Genomic DNA, 20,823 nt, shown 5'->3' on the forward strand with positions numbered 1-20,823 from the left:
TTGCATGTATTTATTGAATTCAAAGCATAAATGTTCAAATATTTAGTTCAAAACTGGCTCACACTCCAGTGATTTTGATGTCAAGTAACTGCATTGTACTAATAACTGCTACAGTGAGATTTTACATCACCTTGTTATCTGAAGTAATCAAGTGATGCAGCCTTAACAAAATATTGCATATAAGGAAAGCACTGACAAGGACTGTCACTGCAGGTCTTGCTGTATGGGGCTGTGATGGGACTTCATTTTGCATCATTAGGGAGCTTTGCTTTTAGGTAATAACCTAACAAAGCCCCTATGCACTTTTTCTTGGTACATCGGCAAGATTAGGCTCATAAGATGCACTTGTGTTGAGGAATAAAATGAGGGCTCAGGAATGGGCTTGTGTATCCCCAGGCTGTGGCCAGCGCTTTTCCCATCCTTGCTGTGCAATGTCAAGCTCAGAGCTTTTATTTCACCTGTTGTGCATTTGATTATGCAAGTTCTGAATATGACATCACGTGTAACTTTGACAGTGAGAATGTCCCCAGAAATGCTGATACCTGTATTTTCACTTCATTCAGTTTTAGTGCTGCAGCCATGTCGAGTGCATTAAACTCAAATAGTTGCATCAGCTGCTGTTCCCGGCATCGTGTTTGTCTGCATCGTGTTAGCTCATTTTATTTCATGCATAGTTATCTGCTGTGAAGCCCACCTCTTTGTCATGGAAACTGTTGTCTTAGCGGTTGCTAATCTCAATAAATATGTCAGTGAATGTTTTCTTTAGTCATTAGCATTTTTCACAGATTTTGAGAACAGAAAGTTTATGCTCAGTAGCGTATAAAAGTATGGGAAGAATGAATGATTGGTCAACATGCAACAGAAGCGTATTTGCTAATACCTTGAGGAGACCTTAGGAAAAACTTCCTGCCTATGAAGCAGATGAAGTGCCATTTTCTTGTGTGCGAGGAGTATAAATGCCACTTTTAATTTTTCTCAGGCTTATGCTTACGCCTTGAGACTTCAGTGCTTGTTCTAGCTGCAGACTGCTAGACCTCAATTACCTGGGGGTTATTCAGTGCTGTGCTGGGCAGAATGGCCCTCCTGTGGCAATAATGGATACTTCTGTAGCAAACACCCTTTTAGGCAACAAAAAGCGCTCTTAAATGAAATAGTATACTAAACGTGTGGAAAAAGAGGTAGGCGAATGGTTTTTCCAAAAGCTGAGAGCTTCCCTGGTCTGATGGGATTTTGGTAGATCATAATCCCTGGGTTTTAAATTGGTGGACATGAACTTGTTACCTTGTCGTGTTTTCTGTCAACGTGGCAATGTTATAACAAAATCATGTCTGTGTTGTCCCTGCCTTGTGCCTTTTGCCAGAGTCTGTTTTCCTGTTCTTACTTGATCTTTTCTTTGGAATATAGAGCAGTTGTTGAATTTTTTTTAAATTTAAATTTCCTGTTTAGAAAAAGATGCAATCATTTATGGTAACAAATAATGAGCAAACAAAAAACTCTGAAAAATGTTGCCGATGTAGTTTTCTGAAGGTGCCTATACAGTTTCCTCATTTTTTCCCCTCTGTACTGTGTTATCAAGTCCCTCATCCCACCAGGCTCTCATAACTGATGCAATTCTGCTGAGGATCTTGCAGCCTATACCGACTGTGGTGTTCTTGTTGCAGTGATCGCTGATGGGGCACTGGATAAGACGACTCTCACGGACGACGTGGGAAGCGAGGAGGACCTGTACGAGGACTTCCGGAGCTCCAACCACCGCTACGGCCACCCCGGGGGAGGCGGAGAGCAGCTCGCCATCAATGAGGTATTGTGTTGGCCGTTTTTTGATGGGCAGGACAAGGAAGGATGCTGCTGCTTGCTTAGAGCCATAGGAGAGGGCCAGGACCAAATTGCTAAAGGCAGAGTGATGGGCTTCAGCTGTCGTTTACTGTGGGCATCACTCGCGACGGGGTAATGGTGGGGCCTGGGCCTTCCGCTGCAATGCTGCCCTGAGCGTAGGGGCCAGTGATGCGATGTGGCAAGCGCCACAGGCCCTAAGCCTCCAGGTCACTCCCCTCTCTTGCACGTGTGTTTGGAGAGGAAGTTCAGAGCTATTCATGAGCAGCCTGGTCAGGGCTGGTGGGAGACTTGAAATGTGCTGTGCTGCGTGCGGGGTTAAAACCTGATCTGTGTGCTGCTTTGCTGAGTACGAAGGTGCGTAGTTGAATGTAGCCTTGGTCTGATTGCCCCTTCCTCTTTCCCTAGTAAATCCACTCTAGGGATGTGAAAGATATGTCTTTATAGTCAGTGCTTTTAGCTATTTTCTTTTACAGTTCTGAAATCGATTAATTTGAAATCAGCAGTTAAAAACGTACTTCTTAATTTAACTGATGTGATGAGCAACATATTAACAAGATTTAAGATGATTTTTCTGGAAAAACACAATGGCTTTGTCTAATGCATTAGAACTGGCATCCTGTTATGCACAGAATGCTTTTTTCTTGGGGTGAATTAATAAACTTTTCAATGGAAGAGCGGCGCACGTTTGCCATATGAGCGGTCTCTCACACACGTACATACACACACCCTCTTTCTCCCTGCCCTGCACTCTGTTACCTTTACGTGACCTTCACAAGAGGAGGAGGAGGAGGCACTGACAAAAGACACATTATGCTTTCGCGGGACTCAGCTCTCACTGGAGCTGTTGACCGAGGCTTTGTGCCTGTTCCTCGGATACACCAGGCACCGCGCTTCTGGGGTCTGAAAACAGGCACAGAAAGCTGGTAGTGAGGGTAACAGCTTTTCTTAACAAAACAAAACAAACAAACAAACAAAAACACTGAGCATGTTGCGCTGAAAGAGAATTAGGCTTAAGTAGGTACTCCGGGTCTTGAATTGCGTTCTGCCACAGGCACCTGGTACCGGAGCTGTGTTCGTGCAAGGGGCCTGGGCCACACAGAAGTCAATTCTGTGGCGTGCAGGGAGCGCGTGGGAGGAGAGCTCTGCCGTCCTCCCACCCGGGTGCCTGCCCTGGCAATTCTTTTCAGTGTGGCTCATCAAACAGAACATCCACTGTTTGTTTTTTTATATTTTTTTTTAAGGAAAAGGTAAAATATTTTGAGGTTTTTTTTCTTTAAAGGAAATCTTTATAATGTTTTAAAATGAGGAAAAAAAATATTTAACTTGGCAATGGGTCTGTACATCCATTGTGCATGCTGTTTTTCATCATTATTGATTATTGAGGACAATATATTTTTTTCTTTTTTTAACAATTCATTTTATTTAAGTAAAATTCCATCATATAACTTTTAATCAGGAAAGCAAATGGATGTGTCCAGAACAGGTGTAATTTGTATCATCTTTGAAGCATACCTGGGCTTTGTCCAGTCAACTGGAAGAAAAAAGATTATTTTGGGCTTGTTTCATAGATGCTTGCGAATTCAGGGGCCTGCAAAATTGTAACAAGAGGCAGTACATTGTTTACTTTGTCAACGGGTTCCTATGGGTAATTAATCCATCACTTAGCTTCACTGAGCATTAGCAAAGTGCTTTCCTACGCAATCGCTTCCTGGAAGGAACGAAGGAGTACAGTGAAATACTAAATCTCCAAAGTAGAGATTTTAAATGTAAGACATCTTAAGTTTTTGAATTGAAATATCTCAAATAGGTGGGAATCAGGCTTATCTTGAGCTTCACTGATGGACCAAAATCTGGGTGTTGATTAGTCTTGTGTATTTGCAGTAGTAGTCCTAGGAGCAATATGAGGTGAAGGTCCAATCATTTAGTCAAATTTTGTGAGTAGTCTTGTTCTTGTTTTATTGCCTTCCCACTTGCATTTTATTGGTCATGGGTAAGGAAACTATGGTAACTGCGTTATTCCTAGCCTTCTTGAAAGAAAAAGCTTTCAGATAAACAAAGAAGGTTGAAATACATTTTTAAAGCATTTGGCAGACCAAATGTTGCATTAAAAAAAAAAATCAGTTCATTTTGGATCAAGAGAAAATGGCTATGGAATAAAAAAGAAACCTTTCATAAAACCGGAATAATTTATTGGCAAAAATACTAGAGGGATAAAAGAAGGCTGGGAATGTTTTATAGAGCCCACCTAGGAAGATCAGCATGAGAATGTTTAAGAGCCAAGAAAAATCAATCAAAAAGTAATAATAAGAGCTTGGGATGAGAAAAGAGGCAGGGGAAGTAATTTTCTTGGGGCGTCTGTTTGACATTTTCAGATGCATTCCTGATGCTCGAGGAAAAGAGATTTTTGTGTTTGGACTGTATTTCGTGTGGTTTACTTTGCAGTTGTTCCAGGTAATAGACCCTATCCTTGTATCATTTTCCTTCCACAGTATAATTAGGCAAAATGTGGCAAGAGAAAATCTATACTGCAAATGCGTTGTGGTTGAGTCCTTCCAGTATGGAAATATTATGTATAGGAACAGACATAGCTGCAAGCAGTGCAGTGCATGTAGGCTGAAGTTGAGACCATGGCAAATTAAGCGTACAAAAAGTCAACCTGCCCAGCTGTCCAAGGATGGTGGTGATAATGAGGAAGACTGTGCTGCTTATCAAGTAACTGGCCTGGGCGAGTGGGTTTAGGCCTGTTTGCTTGGAAATACCTGATGTTTACAAAGCGTTTGTTCAGATCTGATGTGCAGAGGGTCCATATGGCTCTATGTTTTGGAAAAAAGTACTATAGCAACTCAGCACTTGTGGAGCATTTAGTCTCTTCTAGGCCTAGATGAACAGTATCGTCCCCATCACATGAAAACAAAGCATTAAATCTTTGACAGTGACCTTTTCTAAGAAATGGCAAGACTACCTACTTTTTTCTTTATTACTTATGGCTCTACATTTGATAAGTTTGGAATTCAATATGTGGAAGTCTTGTCCCTGATGAAACGCAGGACTCATTTGCTTCAGCAGGCAAGGATTTTATCTAATACATGTAACATAATTTCCTTCTGTTTAAAAATGACAATACTGTAATATGTTACAAATGTTTGTGTTTACCAGTGCTCACTGACAGGATGCAATCAAGCTAATAGGTCCAATATACATGTTTCCAATTTTACAAAATAATTCATACAGAAAAATGTTCGTGAAGTGGTGCAAACAATGTGTGTCCCATTTACCAAAGGTGGCAAACGTGGTAACAGTCCGTCCTTTCTTGTCTGAGCACTGTGTAACTGTAGTTGTTGAGTCACTAAAGCATTATTCTTATGCTAAACTCTTTGATCACTCTTTGGGAACTTGTTTCGGTGTCACCCAATGTTCATCCAGGCCACGTTCAATTTTCAACAAATCAGACGTAAATTGTAATGGGTTCCATTAAAAAAGTCATAAAATGTTAAATGGTAATGCAGATTAAATCGGAATAGAAGATTTTAACTTTGTCAACCATGAATAACATTGTTCATAGCATTTTCACATTATCTGTCTGCATTGCGATTAATAGAAGTCTCTTGTGCACTATTTGAGGAAGAATTTCAAAAGAAAAGGTTTTAAAATATACCATTATTTGCATGACATTTTGCAGCAAAATGTTATCAATCCATTCTTTTTTAAAGAGTGCAAAAGGGGTTGAGAAAGCTACGGTCATAACAGGTTTCCAGACAGAAAACAGAATTAGAAAATTGATCATATGGAAGCAATATATAACATTCACATATAATCTGGGAGAGGTGATTTATTACCCCTTTTATGTCTTAATGTGAGTATATTGCTCTTGCAACTGATACCAAAGCAAATAGAAACCAATTAACAAATACCTTCCCCCCCCCAAGGGGTTAATTCCCCATTTTGCATCTTGCATATTTCTGCAACCAAGACTGACAGCTGTGGTCCAGAAGCAGCAATTATGATTTATTTGTGGAATACTGTGTAAAGCTCAGTGCTGGCAAGGACAAGAAATAGTGTTTACCCTGATGAATGTAAATCTTTACAGGATCTGAGTTTTTGGCTCCAAGTGTTTGCATTACTTTGTGTATGGCTCACATGTGAACGTTCAGAGTATGCAGTCAGAATTGTAACATCTCTTGCTGTCTGCTGGGTTCAGTTTTTACCATTCTCAGCTCTGAAAATTCCTAATGTTGTTTCAGAGGGCTTTTTGCAACGAATTTAAAGCACATCAGTATATTCAAATATTCCATAGCAATTATGAAATATACTACTGAATTGGATCCTTGCCTCCGTGTGTCTCATCAGCCATCAGAATGAGGAGTGAAGTGGTCCCAAGGACTGCCAGAGCCTCACTTCCACTTTCTGCCATGGGCAGTTGCAGGCTGTTCAGGGCCACTCTGGCATCCCGCTCATCAGCACGAGGACTTGGCAGTCCTCTGGGCGGTAAGATCCTCCCCCTAGTAGCTTCCTCCTCCTCCTGGAGGTGAGGAGAGGGTGATGGAAGCCAGTGGAGTTTACTAAGTACTGATTCTGGATTATCCTCATCTGAGGAAAGAGCGACTTGCAGGTGGATTTTAGGGTTTTTTTTGGAAAGGCAGGAACCATCGGGTACACTTTGACATTTCCAGTCATGCAGTGAGCCCTTAGCAGGCCCTGTTGCCTGGGTATGTAGCTGAGTAGGAGCCTACGCAAAGGCTGCCGGCAGGAGTTCATCTGGAACAAAAGGACTTCTACTGTACATAATTTTTTTGCTGGACCTCTCTCTGTAAAGCTTTTTCTAAATTGCCCTATTAACCTGTTACTCATTAGAAACAAACAAACAAAAAATCAGGCTTAGTTTAGTTCTTGGGGCAATAACAGCACGTAGGGTTCTCTCATGGGTTTGAACTCCAAAAAGATGCTAAGATGTTACAGTAGATAGCACCTTGCACATTCAACAGGGAATGACTAGTTTGTGGGGACGGTTTCTCAGTGGGCTTATTGCTTCTTGAAGGAGCAGAGCAGAAGGGGTAGCCTGTGTGTTTTGCCTCTTTGTGTGTCTTCCCCCATCCTCCAACACACTATGGCATGTTTAAAGAGTGGAAAGTACTGCCCAACTTTGATCTGCGGCTGTAAAACAGACCTAAAATATCGCTCAGAGGAAATACTGCAAGCAGCATGATGGCTTTGGAGTTTTTACATCAGCCCTGTCAGCTGTTAAATTGTAAAGACTCTAACAGCTTTTGATAATGATAGCTGTGAGTATTAGGAGACTTAATAACATCTGTTGTTTGCTAGCATTAAATGTGTTCCTAGCTCCTGGGGTGTAGAGAGAGACTTGGCTCCACAAAAAATTTTCCCTTTGGAGAAAAAACAACAACAACATTTTAATTCCTGAAGTTACTTGTGCCAAAGCACCTCAAAGTCTGCCTATATGTTATCCAGTGTATCCATGGATTCATACAGCCCTGACTATTCCTTGCCACCACTTAAAACATAATTTGACTACTGATGCTAACGAGTTGGGAAAGAGGTGGTTGTCTCTTTATGATTGAGGCTGCAACCAGCTTCCAGTGTTTTAGCATCCCACTACAAAGAGCTCTTTTAATCCATACCAGTAGCAAGATACTACAGTAGCCTGCAGGGCTAAGGGTTACATTCGCGGAAGCCCTTGGCTTTCTGCCTGTCACTCCTAGCGCCTGAGAGCCATTCACCTTGGCATCACCGAGATCTTCAAATTCGTGCTCTGCTGCACTTCAGGGCAGGCAGGCAGGCAGGCACTAACCTTGTGAAGTCCTGATGGTCCCTAGCTGCTCAGGGCTCTCACTTGTACCTAACTGTAGGCTTTTTAATCTGCTGCCCCTCAGCCAGTGTTGCCTGCAGGACCTGACTGTGGTGCGCGTGTGCTTGGTCAGGCCTTGTGCAACAACGGCCAAGGCTATGTGTGAGCAGGTGAAGATGAGTCATTTCACCATTAGTGTGTAAAGTGAGAGCCTTACTTTCAAACCTGGTCTCTGATACAAAGTAGGAACGTGCCCTGTCCTTGGTGTGTCTCACTAGCTGTGCTGGGGAGTTCCCTTTTCAGCTTTCTGGCTTTTGGGGATCCTTGGTTTGGGTACCTGCCTCTCCACTGCTGTTCCATGGGGGGGAAAGCATTGGAAACACTGCAATATTTGCACCCCTTCTAAGATTTAGCCTCAGATGTGTAACCTAAGTTAAACTACAGTGTTATCTCTGCTTGAAATTGTGCTGGTGTGCAAAGGCAAGCCTGTTTTGCAAAGTCTTGCTGTTACACTTTGCTCTGCCTATGTCTTTATTTTAAAAATCGTTTGGGATGTCCACCTCCCGGTTCGCTAGTTCAAGAAACACCTCCAATGGATAACAGCACAATAACAAAGTGGATGTTGGAGTACAACAATTCTCTGGGAGAGAGGGATAAAGGAGTAATCTGACAGAGTAGGAATGCTGGGTAAAGGTTGGTGTAGAGCTTATTCCAGATTTAAGTGTTGGCGTGGAGAGAAGGGAGCAAATGTATCTGGAGCAAACTGGTTTTATACCACGCTTTCTGCCTCAGGTTTCTTTCAGCGTGGCTTTGATACCAGAAGATTTCTTGGATTCGTTCTCCCCTCTCCAAATCCTGACTTAGAGAAGCTCCTGTTTGCAAAGTTTTTCTCCTAATCTCCAGAACAAGTTTGAACCCTGTGATGGAAAAGTAAAATCCCTCCCGACTCCTCTGGCCCTTCAGAGAGCACTGTTAATCCCTTGAAAGATCTTCCCTGTCAGCTTCAGCTCTGTCCTATGACCGAAGGCCCTTGTCCTGCACTTGCTGACTAAATTGGGGGCAGACTTAGCTGGAGATGGGAAACAAGGGCAGCAAATCCAGCTATGCTTTAATGCAGTGAAGGCAGTAGCATGTTCCTTGCAGTTTTGTTTAACTGCTTGGACGAAAGCAGCAAAACTGTGGGAGCTGTTGAGGGAAGAGTGATCAGTGACCAGCAAACAACCACGTTCCTGAAGTGCCAACCCCGCTGTTTCCTGCGGCTCCTGGAGAGATTGCTCCTCCCTCCAGGCGCTTGGGGCTGACCTTGCTGGGTGCCCTTGGTGTGCCCCAAGGGTGCCACTGGTCTCTTGCAGGTCAGTCATCCGCCTGCTGCTTGCAGCAGAATGAGGAAATGTTACTTGCATTAACCCTGGTACGCCCACGCTCAAACGCCTGTGCGCTTGGTGGGCAGAGGGACATAACTGCCTTTGTCTCCAGCAGTATGGGACTGGCCGGCAAGCCTCCACACGGCGCGCAGTTGTGAAGCAGATTTGCATGGCCTTTATTAGTTATTGGCCTTGTGAAGTGTGATCTGGACTGGAGTAGGGCTGTGCTGCTTTACAGCAGCTGAGCATCAAGTCAGCTTCCTTCTTGAGGTTTTGTTTTGGGGGGCAAGTGTGGTTGTAGCAAAGAGCAACCTGGAAAAATGTTGTTTGAGGGTTTTTGGTTTGGGTTTTTTTTTTTTCATTCTACTTCCAGCTAGCTTTTTCTTTACTCTTTTTAGAGGATCCTGCTTCTGGTTAATCTGTCTTCTTGCTGTTGGCGAGTCTTCATGTCAATAGCTGTTGTCAAAAGGAAGCAGGTTGCTTGAGCTTCCCGTATGTACTGAATGTCCTGGTTCTTCACGTTTCTCCATCCCTAATGGACGCTTTGGTGGTAAAACAGAGGGAGCAGCTTGTTGGTTTACTGTCGAGCAGCAGAGTTGGGAGCATTGATTTCCCCTCCTTGCCTTGTTGATCAGTTTGAAAGCAACTAACCAAGTTTGCTTCTGAGTTTTCCTTTGTTGTTATTTCCTTAGGCAATGTGGCAATGTTCTCTTGGAGAACAGCCTGTCAAGACTTGCTCTTCAGGGTATGTTGTTCTGCTGCCTTTTTCCTGCCCTGCTGGCTGGAACAGAGGCATCAGGAAAAGCTGGACTCAGGCGGCCACTTGGCCCCATACATGTCCCTGTAAAAATTTCTCTATCTTTTTTGCTGTGTATCATTTCCTTCATAAAAATGTCTAGCCTGTTGCTTATACACAGTTCATGTATGTCTTTAGTCTCACAGCTTTTCTCATTCTCATACTCCTTGGACATTGTGTCCTTCCTCCCACCCTCATCCCCCAGCTCTTTTAATTCTATCAGAAGACGATTAAGGAGGATTGTAAAATAAACATAATTACATGCCAGCTTGGAAGAACTTTACAGTGCTGTTTGTTGTAAGCAGTTTCCCTTATTTCCGCATCCAAAACAGAAGGGTAAGACTGTTATATTCAGTAAGAAGTGAGCACTGGGAGAAGTGTGTGGTGGCAGCGTCATAACACTGCACTGCAACCAAATGCATTTTCTTTTTTAAGACAGATAAATGAACCCTATGCTCACAATTTATAGTGTGTGGGGTCAATAGAACGTGTCAGACAGCCAAAATCGACATGGCTTGCTTGGAAACTCTTGTATGGTCAGAAAGGAAGGAGCCTAATAGGCTAGAAGTTTCCAAAAAACAAAGCTTGTCTCTGTTTTCACCGTCCCCAGCCACCTCTTTCAAGAACTCCTTAAAAGTATTACCTTTCAGTGTTTTCCAGCTGTCTTATCCATTTTCGCCTCCCCATAACAGTCACCACATTCATGTTGCCACTCACATTACACCATTATTTGCTCCCTTCCTCTCGTCTCCATCCTCTGTTTTCACTAGCTCCGTTGCTGCTTCCTCTGAGCTCACCTGCTTCAGGTCCCACAACTCTTCCCACTCCTGCTTCCCTGTCTCCTTTCCCTGACTCTTGGCAGAGTATTTCTGTGCCCTTGTCTACTTTTTCTCCCCACTTCTCTGCTCCAGCCCAGATGAAGACCTTCCCTTGTCTTTCTGAGTTCTCCATGGCTGTCAAGCTGTCAGCTCAAAGACAGGGTAGCTGAGATAAGAGTACTAAAATCCTCTTTAGCGCCTTCTGAACCCCTCCCTTGGTCACTAAGGGTGTCATTGCCATCCTGCCTGTTCCCTGGTCCGTAACCAGTGTTGTCTTCCCTTCTGACCCCTCTCTAGGCTACCGCATTCAAGCTCTTAATCTTGCCAGGTCTCTAAGGTGTGGCATTTCCTTTCCTATCCATCCATTTTACTGAATATCCTGTTCAGACTGTCTTTATTCCAGAGGGTCATTAATATAACATCCTTTGTTCCACTTTTATCCTATTTTGCACTGAAAAGATCCATTTTCCTAGGCTGTTGCATGGGCTGCACCGTCCTGTTCTTTGCTTCTCTGCATTTGTTGCCCTGCTCTCTGGCATCTATCATAAAATACTTTGTTTCGTTTCCCAGGCCGTTTCTGCCCTGTACGCTTGCCTGTGACTTATCAGTCAGTCTTGAGAGAGAATTTTCCACCTTCAGTCAAACCCAAATGCTTGCCTAGCACTATCCCAGCCCACGCTGGAAGTGTGTTATCTTGTGTGAGAGATGCCTGGAAGCTCCCTCGGCTCAGCTCGTGGAGGTGCGTGGGATGTGTCTTGTGGACCCCCGCGCGCGGCTCTGTCGGTGTGGGGCTCACGGGAGCAACACGCTTCCTCTGACGCCAAAGCTCTAGGCCATGACAACGATTCCCAGATGCTTCGAATGTGTTCAGTGGGTTGTTGTTGTTGTTGTTGCAGATAAAATTTGCTTTAGAAGAGCTCTGAAGATTTTTCTAGATTCAGCAGAGTCTGAAAGCGAAAGACCATTTTCTAAGCAGATTCTCGTTGTTGTTGTTGTTGGGGATGGCCCATCCGAGTGGCTGGTTCTCTGTCAGCGTACCAATGTGGCCATGTCTTCATCTGTACGTTACATTAAGAGACTCTCAGACCGGTTTTCTTTCCACTGATAATTAATCTCTTGGATCTTAGTGCTCTAGCAAGAGGACAACTTGTAATATTTGGGGACTATTACGTGAGTAACCTGTCTGAAGGAGGAGTGGCTGGAAAAGGTATACAGTCTTAAACCATGCAGTACTAGCTAGAGAAATGTGCAGTGGAAGTGATTTTGTGCTAGTAATGCAGTGGGCCTTGCAGTGTTACACGCTGTAAACTTCAGAGCATATGGTGGACCTTTTAACAAACTGCTTTCCATTTTAGAAATGTCATATGCAGTTTAAGAAGCTCTGCTTGTTCTGTTCTGATGTTTTAGGCCATGGCTCAACAGTGCATTACATCCATTTGGGAGCTGCTAGCTACAGTCATTACTGAGGGTTAATTCAACACGTAACAGCGTTGATAGTTGCTTATTTTGGATGCTGGACAAAGTGTGATAGTGGGATATTTTGCAATAAGGAAACCTATTTTTGGCAGATCGCATGGCAGGTACCAGTGCTTACCTCCTCACAATCTTATTCGCAGTCCTCGTTTTCTGTTGCTGAACTGTGAGTATAGATTTGTCCACTGAGCATCCACTCAAGCCTGATTGCTTTTGTGAAAGGTGCAGTTTGAAACAATTTAATAACCCCAGTGTTATTAGGGGAAAGTCTTTTCATCACCCTATTTAAAAAATATTAATAAGAATAGCAACTTCTTCCCTAAGAAGCTCTAATAGCTCTATGTTATGAAAAAGGCAGTAATAATTTGGCACTTTTCTTTCCAAAAAAAGGTTAAAGGGAAAAAACTCCAGTTGTATAAACTAAGGTGAAATTAGTTAGCTTGGCTGTTGAGCTGTGTAAGGTTTCTGCCTGTGCCGAACATGCTCTCTTCCTCCACAGTTCTGTATATGCAGCATCTGAACGGCCACCGATGGCGACTAGAGAGGGACAGGGGAGTTCATGTTTGCGTCTATGCTTTCATCAGCGTGAAAAGAGAGCAGTGTTACCTCCGAAGATACTCTGTTTAGGAATGTCATAGCAAAACTCGTGAAGAAATTAATATTTGTATTCAGCGCTGGGTTTGCATGATGTGTAAAACTGCATTGAACAGTGCAAGCAAATGCAATATTGATCTGGGTGCCTGTTTTGTCAGTGCTTTTATCCTCTGCAGAGAACGAGGCAGGGCTGCTGTGGCAAAAGTATGTGTGTGTGTTAGATGACCCTAATCCAGGCACTGCGGAGAGGCTGGGCGAGAGCTACAAGAGCATTCTTGATTCTAGCATTTCTTCTCTTGTTTTTGTTACTTTGACACTTTTTTTTTTATTTTTAATGTAACTGGAGAGATGATGTTGATACTTTACCCAGTAACTGCGTTTTTTTTCCTAACGGTTTTGAGAGCAGTTTATTTGCGCCCACAGTACCAAGGCATCCTTGGCTGTAAGAGGAGTTGAATCGGATCGTGTGTCTTGTGCTTGTAGCAAGCACATCCCTGTCTGTGCTATGTTAAGTATAGAAAATCTGGGAGATTTACTCTGGCATGTTTAACTAGCTTACCCCCAGGTAAGTAAAGCTTTGCAGTAGGCAAGGAAAGCTTTATTTTCCATCTGTGATCAGTGTGGTGTCCTCATGATTCTTACAGACCTCTGCCAATTTATACCCAAAGCAGATCTGAGCCACGGTGGCCTCTTTTAGCATGTCCTATTGCCTGCTGAACTTTGCACCAAGGACTAGTGGAGGGAAAGATTCATTCAGATCAAGTACAGCATCATCTTATTCAACCTCTTCTCAGCCCAGTCCCTTCTGAGAAAGGGAAAAGGTACCAACATCACGGCTGCTCCTCGCTGCACCGCCTGCCTCGGGAGGCTGCAGTTTGTAACACGTGCTCTTTGCCTTCTCGGCGCACTGGATATAACTTCAGTATTAGTCTCCTCCTCAGTTACTTATTTGCCTGCTCTGCTGAAGCACCTGTGCTGTTTATTACAGTTATTAATTTTTCATATTTATGTACAGATGCTTTTCAGTTCCCAGTTCAGTTGCTGCAATATTGAAGCACTGTTTTCATATGGCAGACAAGTGGATTTGTCTGTATACTTTGGGCCTTGTAAGGAGGAAACCTAAAACAATCCTTAAAAACTTAAGACCCACTTGCTGCACACTAGTATCATTTAGATTAAAAGTGAAGAAACGGGTGTCTTTCTGTTTCTGCTTTATTTAACATTAGACTGGGGTTTCTTGAATAATTTACTCTCTGAAGTCTTAGTCATTGACTAACTTCTGTGAGTAGAGTATGGTTTTGTGTGCGATCGGGTCTTTGAGGCTGCTCTGTGTTTGCAGCCCTCACCGTTTTGAGTGGCGGCGTTAGTCCCGTGGTGTATTGCTGTTCCCCAGCTCACTGAGGATAGCTCTTAGAGGAAGGACTGAAAGTAAATTGTTACAATTTCAAATGAGATTCCAACGAAGATTGCACAATACTCACTTGAAATATGTTCCCTCAGCGATCATTATGCAAACTAAATCCCTCACTACTACAAGCCACAAGATAAAACCTTCAGTTATTTCATGTCACTGATGCCACCTACCACAGAAGCATGTCTGAGCGGTGAGGAGTAAGAATGAGGTTTTATTTGTGCAATAGAAAAATGCCGCGTGGTATTTAGCTGTGTGTGGCGGGAACAGGAGCCCCCCCACCGCTACAAACAGTTTGAGTTACCTTGGAAATAACTCCCCCATGCACAGTCTTCTGGAAAGGACTGTGCGAGGAGACGCATTGCGTGGGGGTGGGAACAAAAGCTGGGTCACAGCTAGTGTCAGACTGCCGTTTCTGTGCGTGTCGAGACCGGTTACTACTCATGCCAGCTTATTCTCTGTGGGGTCAAAAAGGTGACTGGGTGGCTTAACCTTAAATTGTAATGCTCTAAGAGGTACACAAGGTAAACACATTATATGTGCCCAGGCACACGAGTGCAGGAGGGCATGTGGCCTGCTGTCTGCACATCAGAAAAGTAAAGGGACATGGCTTTGACTTAGGGTGTTTCAGCTGCAACAAAGTTGGGTGCAAAGGCACCTCCCCCTTACTGTTCTGCATCATTTCTTATGGATTTTCATCTTGTTATCATGCTTTCCCCTGAACTTCTTCTTCCAAGAAATCTCAGAGCAGTGTCCAAGACAGAAACTACTTCCCCATTCAAGATGCTTTTACAGATAGTCAAATTTTCCACCTTCAAATACTGAAATGTGTTCACAAGCTGCAAAGATTTCAGGAGATTACAGGGGAATTACAGCTTCATGGTTCTTAAAATTGCCTGGTATCCTGTGGCACCGACAGTACTCTGCCAGCTCTCTGGAGGTGCCTCAGGCTCCCTTTCAGCCTGACTCGCCAGTATGAGTCTCGGTGGGTCACTGGAGTTTATCTGTTCCTCTTCAGTGTAACCAAGTGTGTAGAGGAAGCAGTAGTTGCTGTGCAGATTTCAGTGAAACATGCGTGATCATGCTTCCCATTCACTATGATTAGCTTCTCCTAAAGATCCCCCCCACACTCACCAAATACTGTTCAGTGTCTTATGCCCAAGTTCAGTCTGTTGATGAAACGCCTGCAAAAACAGACGATCTGCAGAGTGCCCAAAAGGTGAACAGTACAACAGTGCAATGGTAAGAGTCAGCTCTGGACTTGAAGCAGCCTGTGGGTCCCAGTGGTTTGCTCCATATGGGAAGTACCGCTGATCAGGTGGTGACCATATGTAGCTTTGGCAAGGGTACATGTGATTGTGCAGAGCATCTTGCAAGTTAACGCGGTCTGGAGATGAAAAAGACATGAGCGGCTGTCAAAACCAGCGCCACCTCTCACTCGGTTCTTACCCATGCCACTGCCTCGTTGTGCAGTAGCAGGAACACGTGTAACCAGACAGCTGAGCTACAGCTCTGCGTAACAGGTTTGGCCTCAGCGAGTGAAGGAGCTGATGTGATCCCTGCCTCTGTTTTTCGCTGCTGCCCCTAAACTTCAGGCATGACCTTAATCTTATCCAGAATAACCACCAGCTTTGTGAAGCGACATAAACTGACCCCTAGCCTCAGTCAGTACGGACTCAGAGATGGCTCTTTAGAGTTGCTGGTGTTTTTAAAACTCTGCAGCCTGTATCAATTTGTGGAACCTCTCTTAGGAGAAGAAATCCATGTTTTAGCTCTTGGAGACAAACCTCACTCAGGGGAAGTTCTTTGTGGTCACCTGTCCTTCAAGTGGCAGATGCCCCTGTTCCAGGAAGGTGCCTTGCGTCAGTGGTGTCTCGTACTGGTGTGCATCAGGAAAGCCCAGCTGCAGAGACCAGCACTACACCTCTGATAGCATCAGATGGATCTTTATGTACTGTGGACCCAGCCTGGGCCTTTGAGGGAATGAATGCTTTTAAAAGACAAAGCAGAGAATTGCATGCTAGGTCCTGAGATTGCACTGAGAGCAAGAGCCCTCATCTTGCATGTTATTCCCCTTATTCTGTATTTAGACTGGAAACAAGGAGACTTGCAGAATTTTTGAGTTCAGAAATCACTGAATTGAAATAATTCTAGACTTGGTTTTATGATGCCTGGAAAAGACAGATACTTTAAATGTTACAGAAACATAATGAGACAGAGGAAACTATTTGATTGTTTAACAGTTTCTATATACCCCCTGCTGAGGTTAACACAGTTTAGGAGAAAGCAAAATGAAAGAGGAGTACCCAGCCAGATCATAACTCTTAAACCTTTTTCCTTTTTAAGTCACTCACCTGCTCTGTGCCAAGATACATGTAGGAGCTGTTCAGATCCAAGAAACAAATTGATGTGCTAACACCTGAAAAAAAGATAGTTGATGTGTTATCTTAATTGTGAGGGCAAGCTGGATGTGTTCACCCCTGCGTGATCCTGCTGCTGCTCCCTCATCCCCCTTCCCAGGGAGCTTCCCTCAGCGATTAGCAGCTAGTATGTTTAAGGTGGGAGCTGTGGCTCCTGCTCCTAGGATCATACCTGTGTATATATAGTTTTTTCCATGTCTGAAGCTCTTGGGTGAAGTGCAGAGTCATTCTTCTTGCACTTAGCTGCGTGCACTAGCTACCATACCATCTAGCCCTATGTTCAGGGACTGCATTTGTTTTCTCAGGGTCACAGTGGGAGCCTGAAGACCTGGGATTACCTCCCTCAAGGAAGGGCCTGAAGCCCAGGCCCTCCGCTGCCCGCGGGGTGCTCTTACTGTGGCTGTGGAGTAGAAGCTGGACTGCCCTCTGCTAGCTGGAGGAAAGGAAAGGGTGGTAGTCAAAGAGCCTGGCTGGGAGCCCCGTCGCTGACCTTGCCAGGGAGGAATGCCGCTTCATCCAGTTCCCTGCCAGGCACAGGTGGTGGCTACGCTTAGACTGGGGTGTCTGGGAGTGTAGCCAGAGCCGCCTGGTGAACTTCACAGTCCAGCAGCAAAATGTTAAGCTCCTGTACGTGTGTTTAGGGCGCTGCAGAGCTGCCTGGAGGTTCTCCAGCTGCAGGGATCTGAGTTTAGGTGGCTCAGTGCCACCGAGGCACTGATGTGGGTGGCCACGTCCTTCAGATGGTCTGGCCCTAAGAGGCTGGCCGGGAAAGGGATGGTGCGGTCGAGAAAAGGACCCTGCTCTCCTGGATCCCAGCACGAGGGCTGCGTCTCGCGCCCTCCTCCCTCTCCAAGCAGAGCAGCTGGTTGCAGAGGCAGCTGCAAGGGAAGCCTGGTGCTGCCCTTGCCTTGCCCCTGCCCTGTCACCGCGTCCTCCCAGCCCCGCCGGGAGAGGGATGTGCCTCCTGGCAGGACTTGGCTCTAACGCTGGCACGCTCTTAGCTTGGCGCGGTGGAAGGATTTGAAAAAGCAGCCGCCTAATCCAGTGCGGAGCGTCCTCCAGGCCTCCCCCTCCGCCGGCCCCGTTGGTTCGGCTTGGCTCGGCGCTGCCTCGTTGCTAGGGCCTGCAGGTATCCTGGAGACGGCGCCGAGCAAATCGCTGCACGCCTGGCCGGGAAGCCATCCCGCCGCCATCCCGCCGCCGGTCGGTCGCAGCGCTCCGGCGCTCAGCCTTGCCGCAGCAAGGGGCTCGGGTCCTCCTCCTCCCGGCTAGGGCCGCGGCGGCGGTTCCTTCGGCGGCGGCGATGGGGCAAGGCAGGGCTGCGCTGCTGCGCGCCCCCTGAGATAAGGGGCTGCGCAGGGGGCGTCTCGCACACGTGCTGCGCGAGACCGGCAATGGCTGCGTCGCCCCGCTTGGACTCCTCCTGAGAGCTGCGAAACGGCTTTTGTTCAGACCTCCGCCCCGTCCCTGCCCTGCTGTGGGCCGTGCAGCCATCGCTTAAGCAGCTTGTATCTATATATTTATTTTTTCCTGGGGGCTGAAGCCATGGCAAAGGGCCCTGACCGAAGCAGGCACAAATGGAGCGCGCTTCACACGTTCCTCCGCTGCAACATGACCCCGGAGACCCAGCGGGTAGTGGTCTTTGTCATCCTGCTCTTCCTCATCATCGTCAACGTGGTGCTGATGTTCCTGCTGGCGTTCCACTGACGGAGGACGGCTGGTAGTTGTGTGGCGGCAGCAGTGGTGCGCGGGGCTTTCCAGGACTGGGCGACAATCAGCAGGTCAGCATGTCGTTGTCTGCCTCTGGTCTGCCTGTCTGCCGTCCCGGTAACCGTGTGTCTCAGAGCATCCCGCGTTTGTTTTTTAATCGTCACCCCCTTCCCCACCCTGGCCCCCTCGCTCCCCTCTTGTCATCACCTGTGCCTTGCGGTTTGGATCGCCGTTAAACCAGAGAAAGGGAAAGAGGTAATGGAGCCAACCTGCTTAATCATGACTGCTCGCCGTGGCACTGAGGAGCCCCGATTCCTAGCGATGACGATACTGTGCCTATATGTAGCACTTCTCCGCCCCGGAGGAGTCCGAAGCGCTGCTGCTTTGTTTGCAAAGTGACAGCCATGTACTGAGCCCTCGCACACGGACCTGCTATGTGTGTACACCTGCTGTAAGGGGCTGAACCCGGTCACGCCGCCGTTGCTCTGCAGCTGTGATCATGAGGGCTGCGAGCACTGTGCTGTGCGGTGGCGTGCGAGTAACGTCCAATTAGCCGAGCTGATAGATCATTAGAGTGTATCAGGAATTTGTGCTGAATAAATGCTGCAGCAGTGTGGAAGGAGTGTTTCTTTGGCTTTTATCCCATTTCCTTTCTTATCTCTCAGTGCTTATCTGTCACGGGCATGTATATTAAAATGGCTGGCAGAATCACTGCACAGGAAACTGCTTGCTGGCCACGTGTTCCTAGCTGGCCAGCAGTAGCCGTGCTTGGATGGGAAGCGACTCAAGGAGCACTCTTGTAGACCCAGTGGGAGGGAAGGGCAGCAAAGCAGCGTGCTTGGTCCGGGCCTGTTCACCCTGACAATGTTTTAGCGGCAGTCCTTTACGTCACGCGTCCAGGCTTGGGCGTTGGTACCTCAGTGAAGCAACTCTCTACTCAGTAGCATCGATGGAGAATGATTCCTGGAGGAAGACAGACTGGAAAGGAAGTCACAGCGCTCTGTTCTCGTTGACACAGCTCACATTTGTGCTGGAGACTGTACAAAATATCCCAGCTCTTATAATTCGGCAGGCTCCTTCATTTTGTCTGTTAGGTAATCTGTAATTTAAATACAACTTTCACAAGGACAGTACATTTTCTGGCCCTAATGGTTGAAGTTGCTGCAGTCTGTTCAGACCTGAATGTCTATGTCTCCTGGAGTTTGATCTGCGGTTGAGAAAGGCCGGATGGTGGTGATGTCTGTGTCATCTCATGAGTGATGTTCTCTGTACCAGTTATATATGTAACTGTGTGTGATATGTTAATGTTCTATAAAACCACATTTGTACTTGTGGAGTTCCTTTTTGTTTCGTCTGAGTATGGAACGTGATTTTGCTGAGAGGAGTCTCTTGTAGTGCTGGGTGTGGGGCATCAGCAAGCCCCAGCTCTCTGCACTTCTCTGGGAATCTCTGATGTATGTGGACAGTTTTCAATTACTAAAAATCTCAAGGTAGACTATTAACTCTATTAGCTTGACACTGTGATAACCACAGCTACTGGAAGCATCCAGTATACCTTGTTTTCTGAAGGTACTGTTTAAAGAAAAAGAACACTATGGCTTTCAAAGAAATCTGCATCTCCCCCACCCCTGTCGCATCCCCCCTTGCCCCCATCTAAACTTTTCCTGTGCTCTTGATTCCTGTCTGAATCAGAACTTTATGGCATACAGTGGAAAAAGATTGGCTTTTGGAAAGCACAGATTCTGTCTAGATGTGAAAGCATAGCTCAGGCTTCAAATGACAGATGGGGGGAAAAAAGCATGGCTTTGGGTTGCTGATCGTTAGGGACCAAGAAGGCTTCTGGCAGCTGCTTGTGAGGGCAGCTTGTGCCCAAGGTTTGAGCAGGCTCTGAAAGCGTTTGAGTGTTCGGAAGTTCTCGCTCCTCCTGGAGTCGGGGAGCATTTTGCTGTCAACTGCAGTGGGAGCAGAAACAGGCCTCAGCATCGTGGCAACCCCTGTGCTGTGTTTGAACTGTCAGTTATTGCTCCCTCCCCTGTTTGGTAACTTGATACAGTGCAGAGCACATCTGATTAAATGGATGAGAAGCGCGGTTATTCACGTGGCCTGCGCAGATGTATGTAGCTCTGGAGGGTATCCAGTAGGTCGACTCCATTCATAACCTGAGCATTTGGCTCTACACGTGTAAGTCATACGAGGCAGCTGGTAAACTGACCACAAACCTTGGCAAGCCAAGACTGATCCTCTTTGTCAGCCAGATTCACAAGCAGCTCAGGCGCTGCTCATCTAGCCCAACGCTGTGTAATCAAAATTCCTCTTGGATGGTTTTTGTCACCTAACTGGAGGTTGTATCTGCTGGTTACCCTCCGCCAAGGGAGGTGCTGCAGGGAAGTTTCCCAGGAGCTTCTTTTTATATAATACCCTGCAAAATAGATTAAGTAGCTGAAGTTGGTCTCATGGCGATGAAGTAGTTCATGTAGCTGCTAGTCATTTAGGGGAGTTCCTGCTGCTGGGAAAGGGGCTCCACTGAGTTTGGGACGGCTCGAATACCAAACCCGCCATTGGCGGGATCCCAGGACAGTCACAGCCCTGTTGCGGGCA

The 20,823-nt window shown here is 45.9% G+C and overlaps 1 protein-coding gene across 2 annotated transcripts in view; it reads left to right on the forward strand.

Annotated features, from left to right (window-relative positions):
* The window catches only part of ARHGEF4 (Rho guanine nucleotide exchange factor 4), a 127,336-nt gene that overhangs the window by 78,790 nt on the left and 27,723 nt on the right, over window positions 1-20,823 (forward strand). For both annotated transcript variants that reach the window (XM_013942996.2, XM_067301974.1), the window contains exon 4: window positions 1,662-1,801. In XM_013942996.2, coding sequence (XP_013798450.2) covers window positions 1,662-1,801 — 140 coding nt within the window. The remainder of the gene's footprint in view (window positions 1-1,661; window positions 1,802-20,823) is intronic.

This window comes from Apteryx mantelli, chromosome 9, assembly GCF_036417845.1.
Source record: "Apteryx mantelli isolate bAptMan1 chromosome 9, bAptMan1.hap1, whole genome shotgun sequence".
Classification (NCBI taxonomy): domain Eukaryota; kingdom Metazoa; phylum Chordata; class Aves; order Apterygiformes; family Apterygidae; genus Apteryx; species Apteryx mantelli.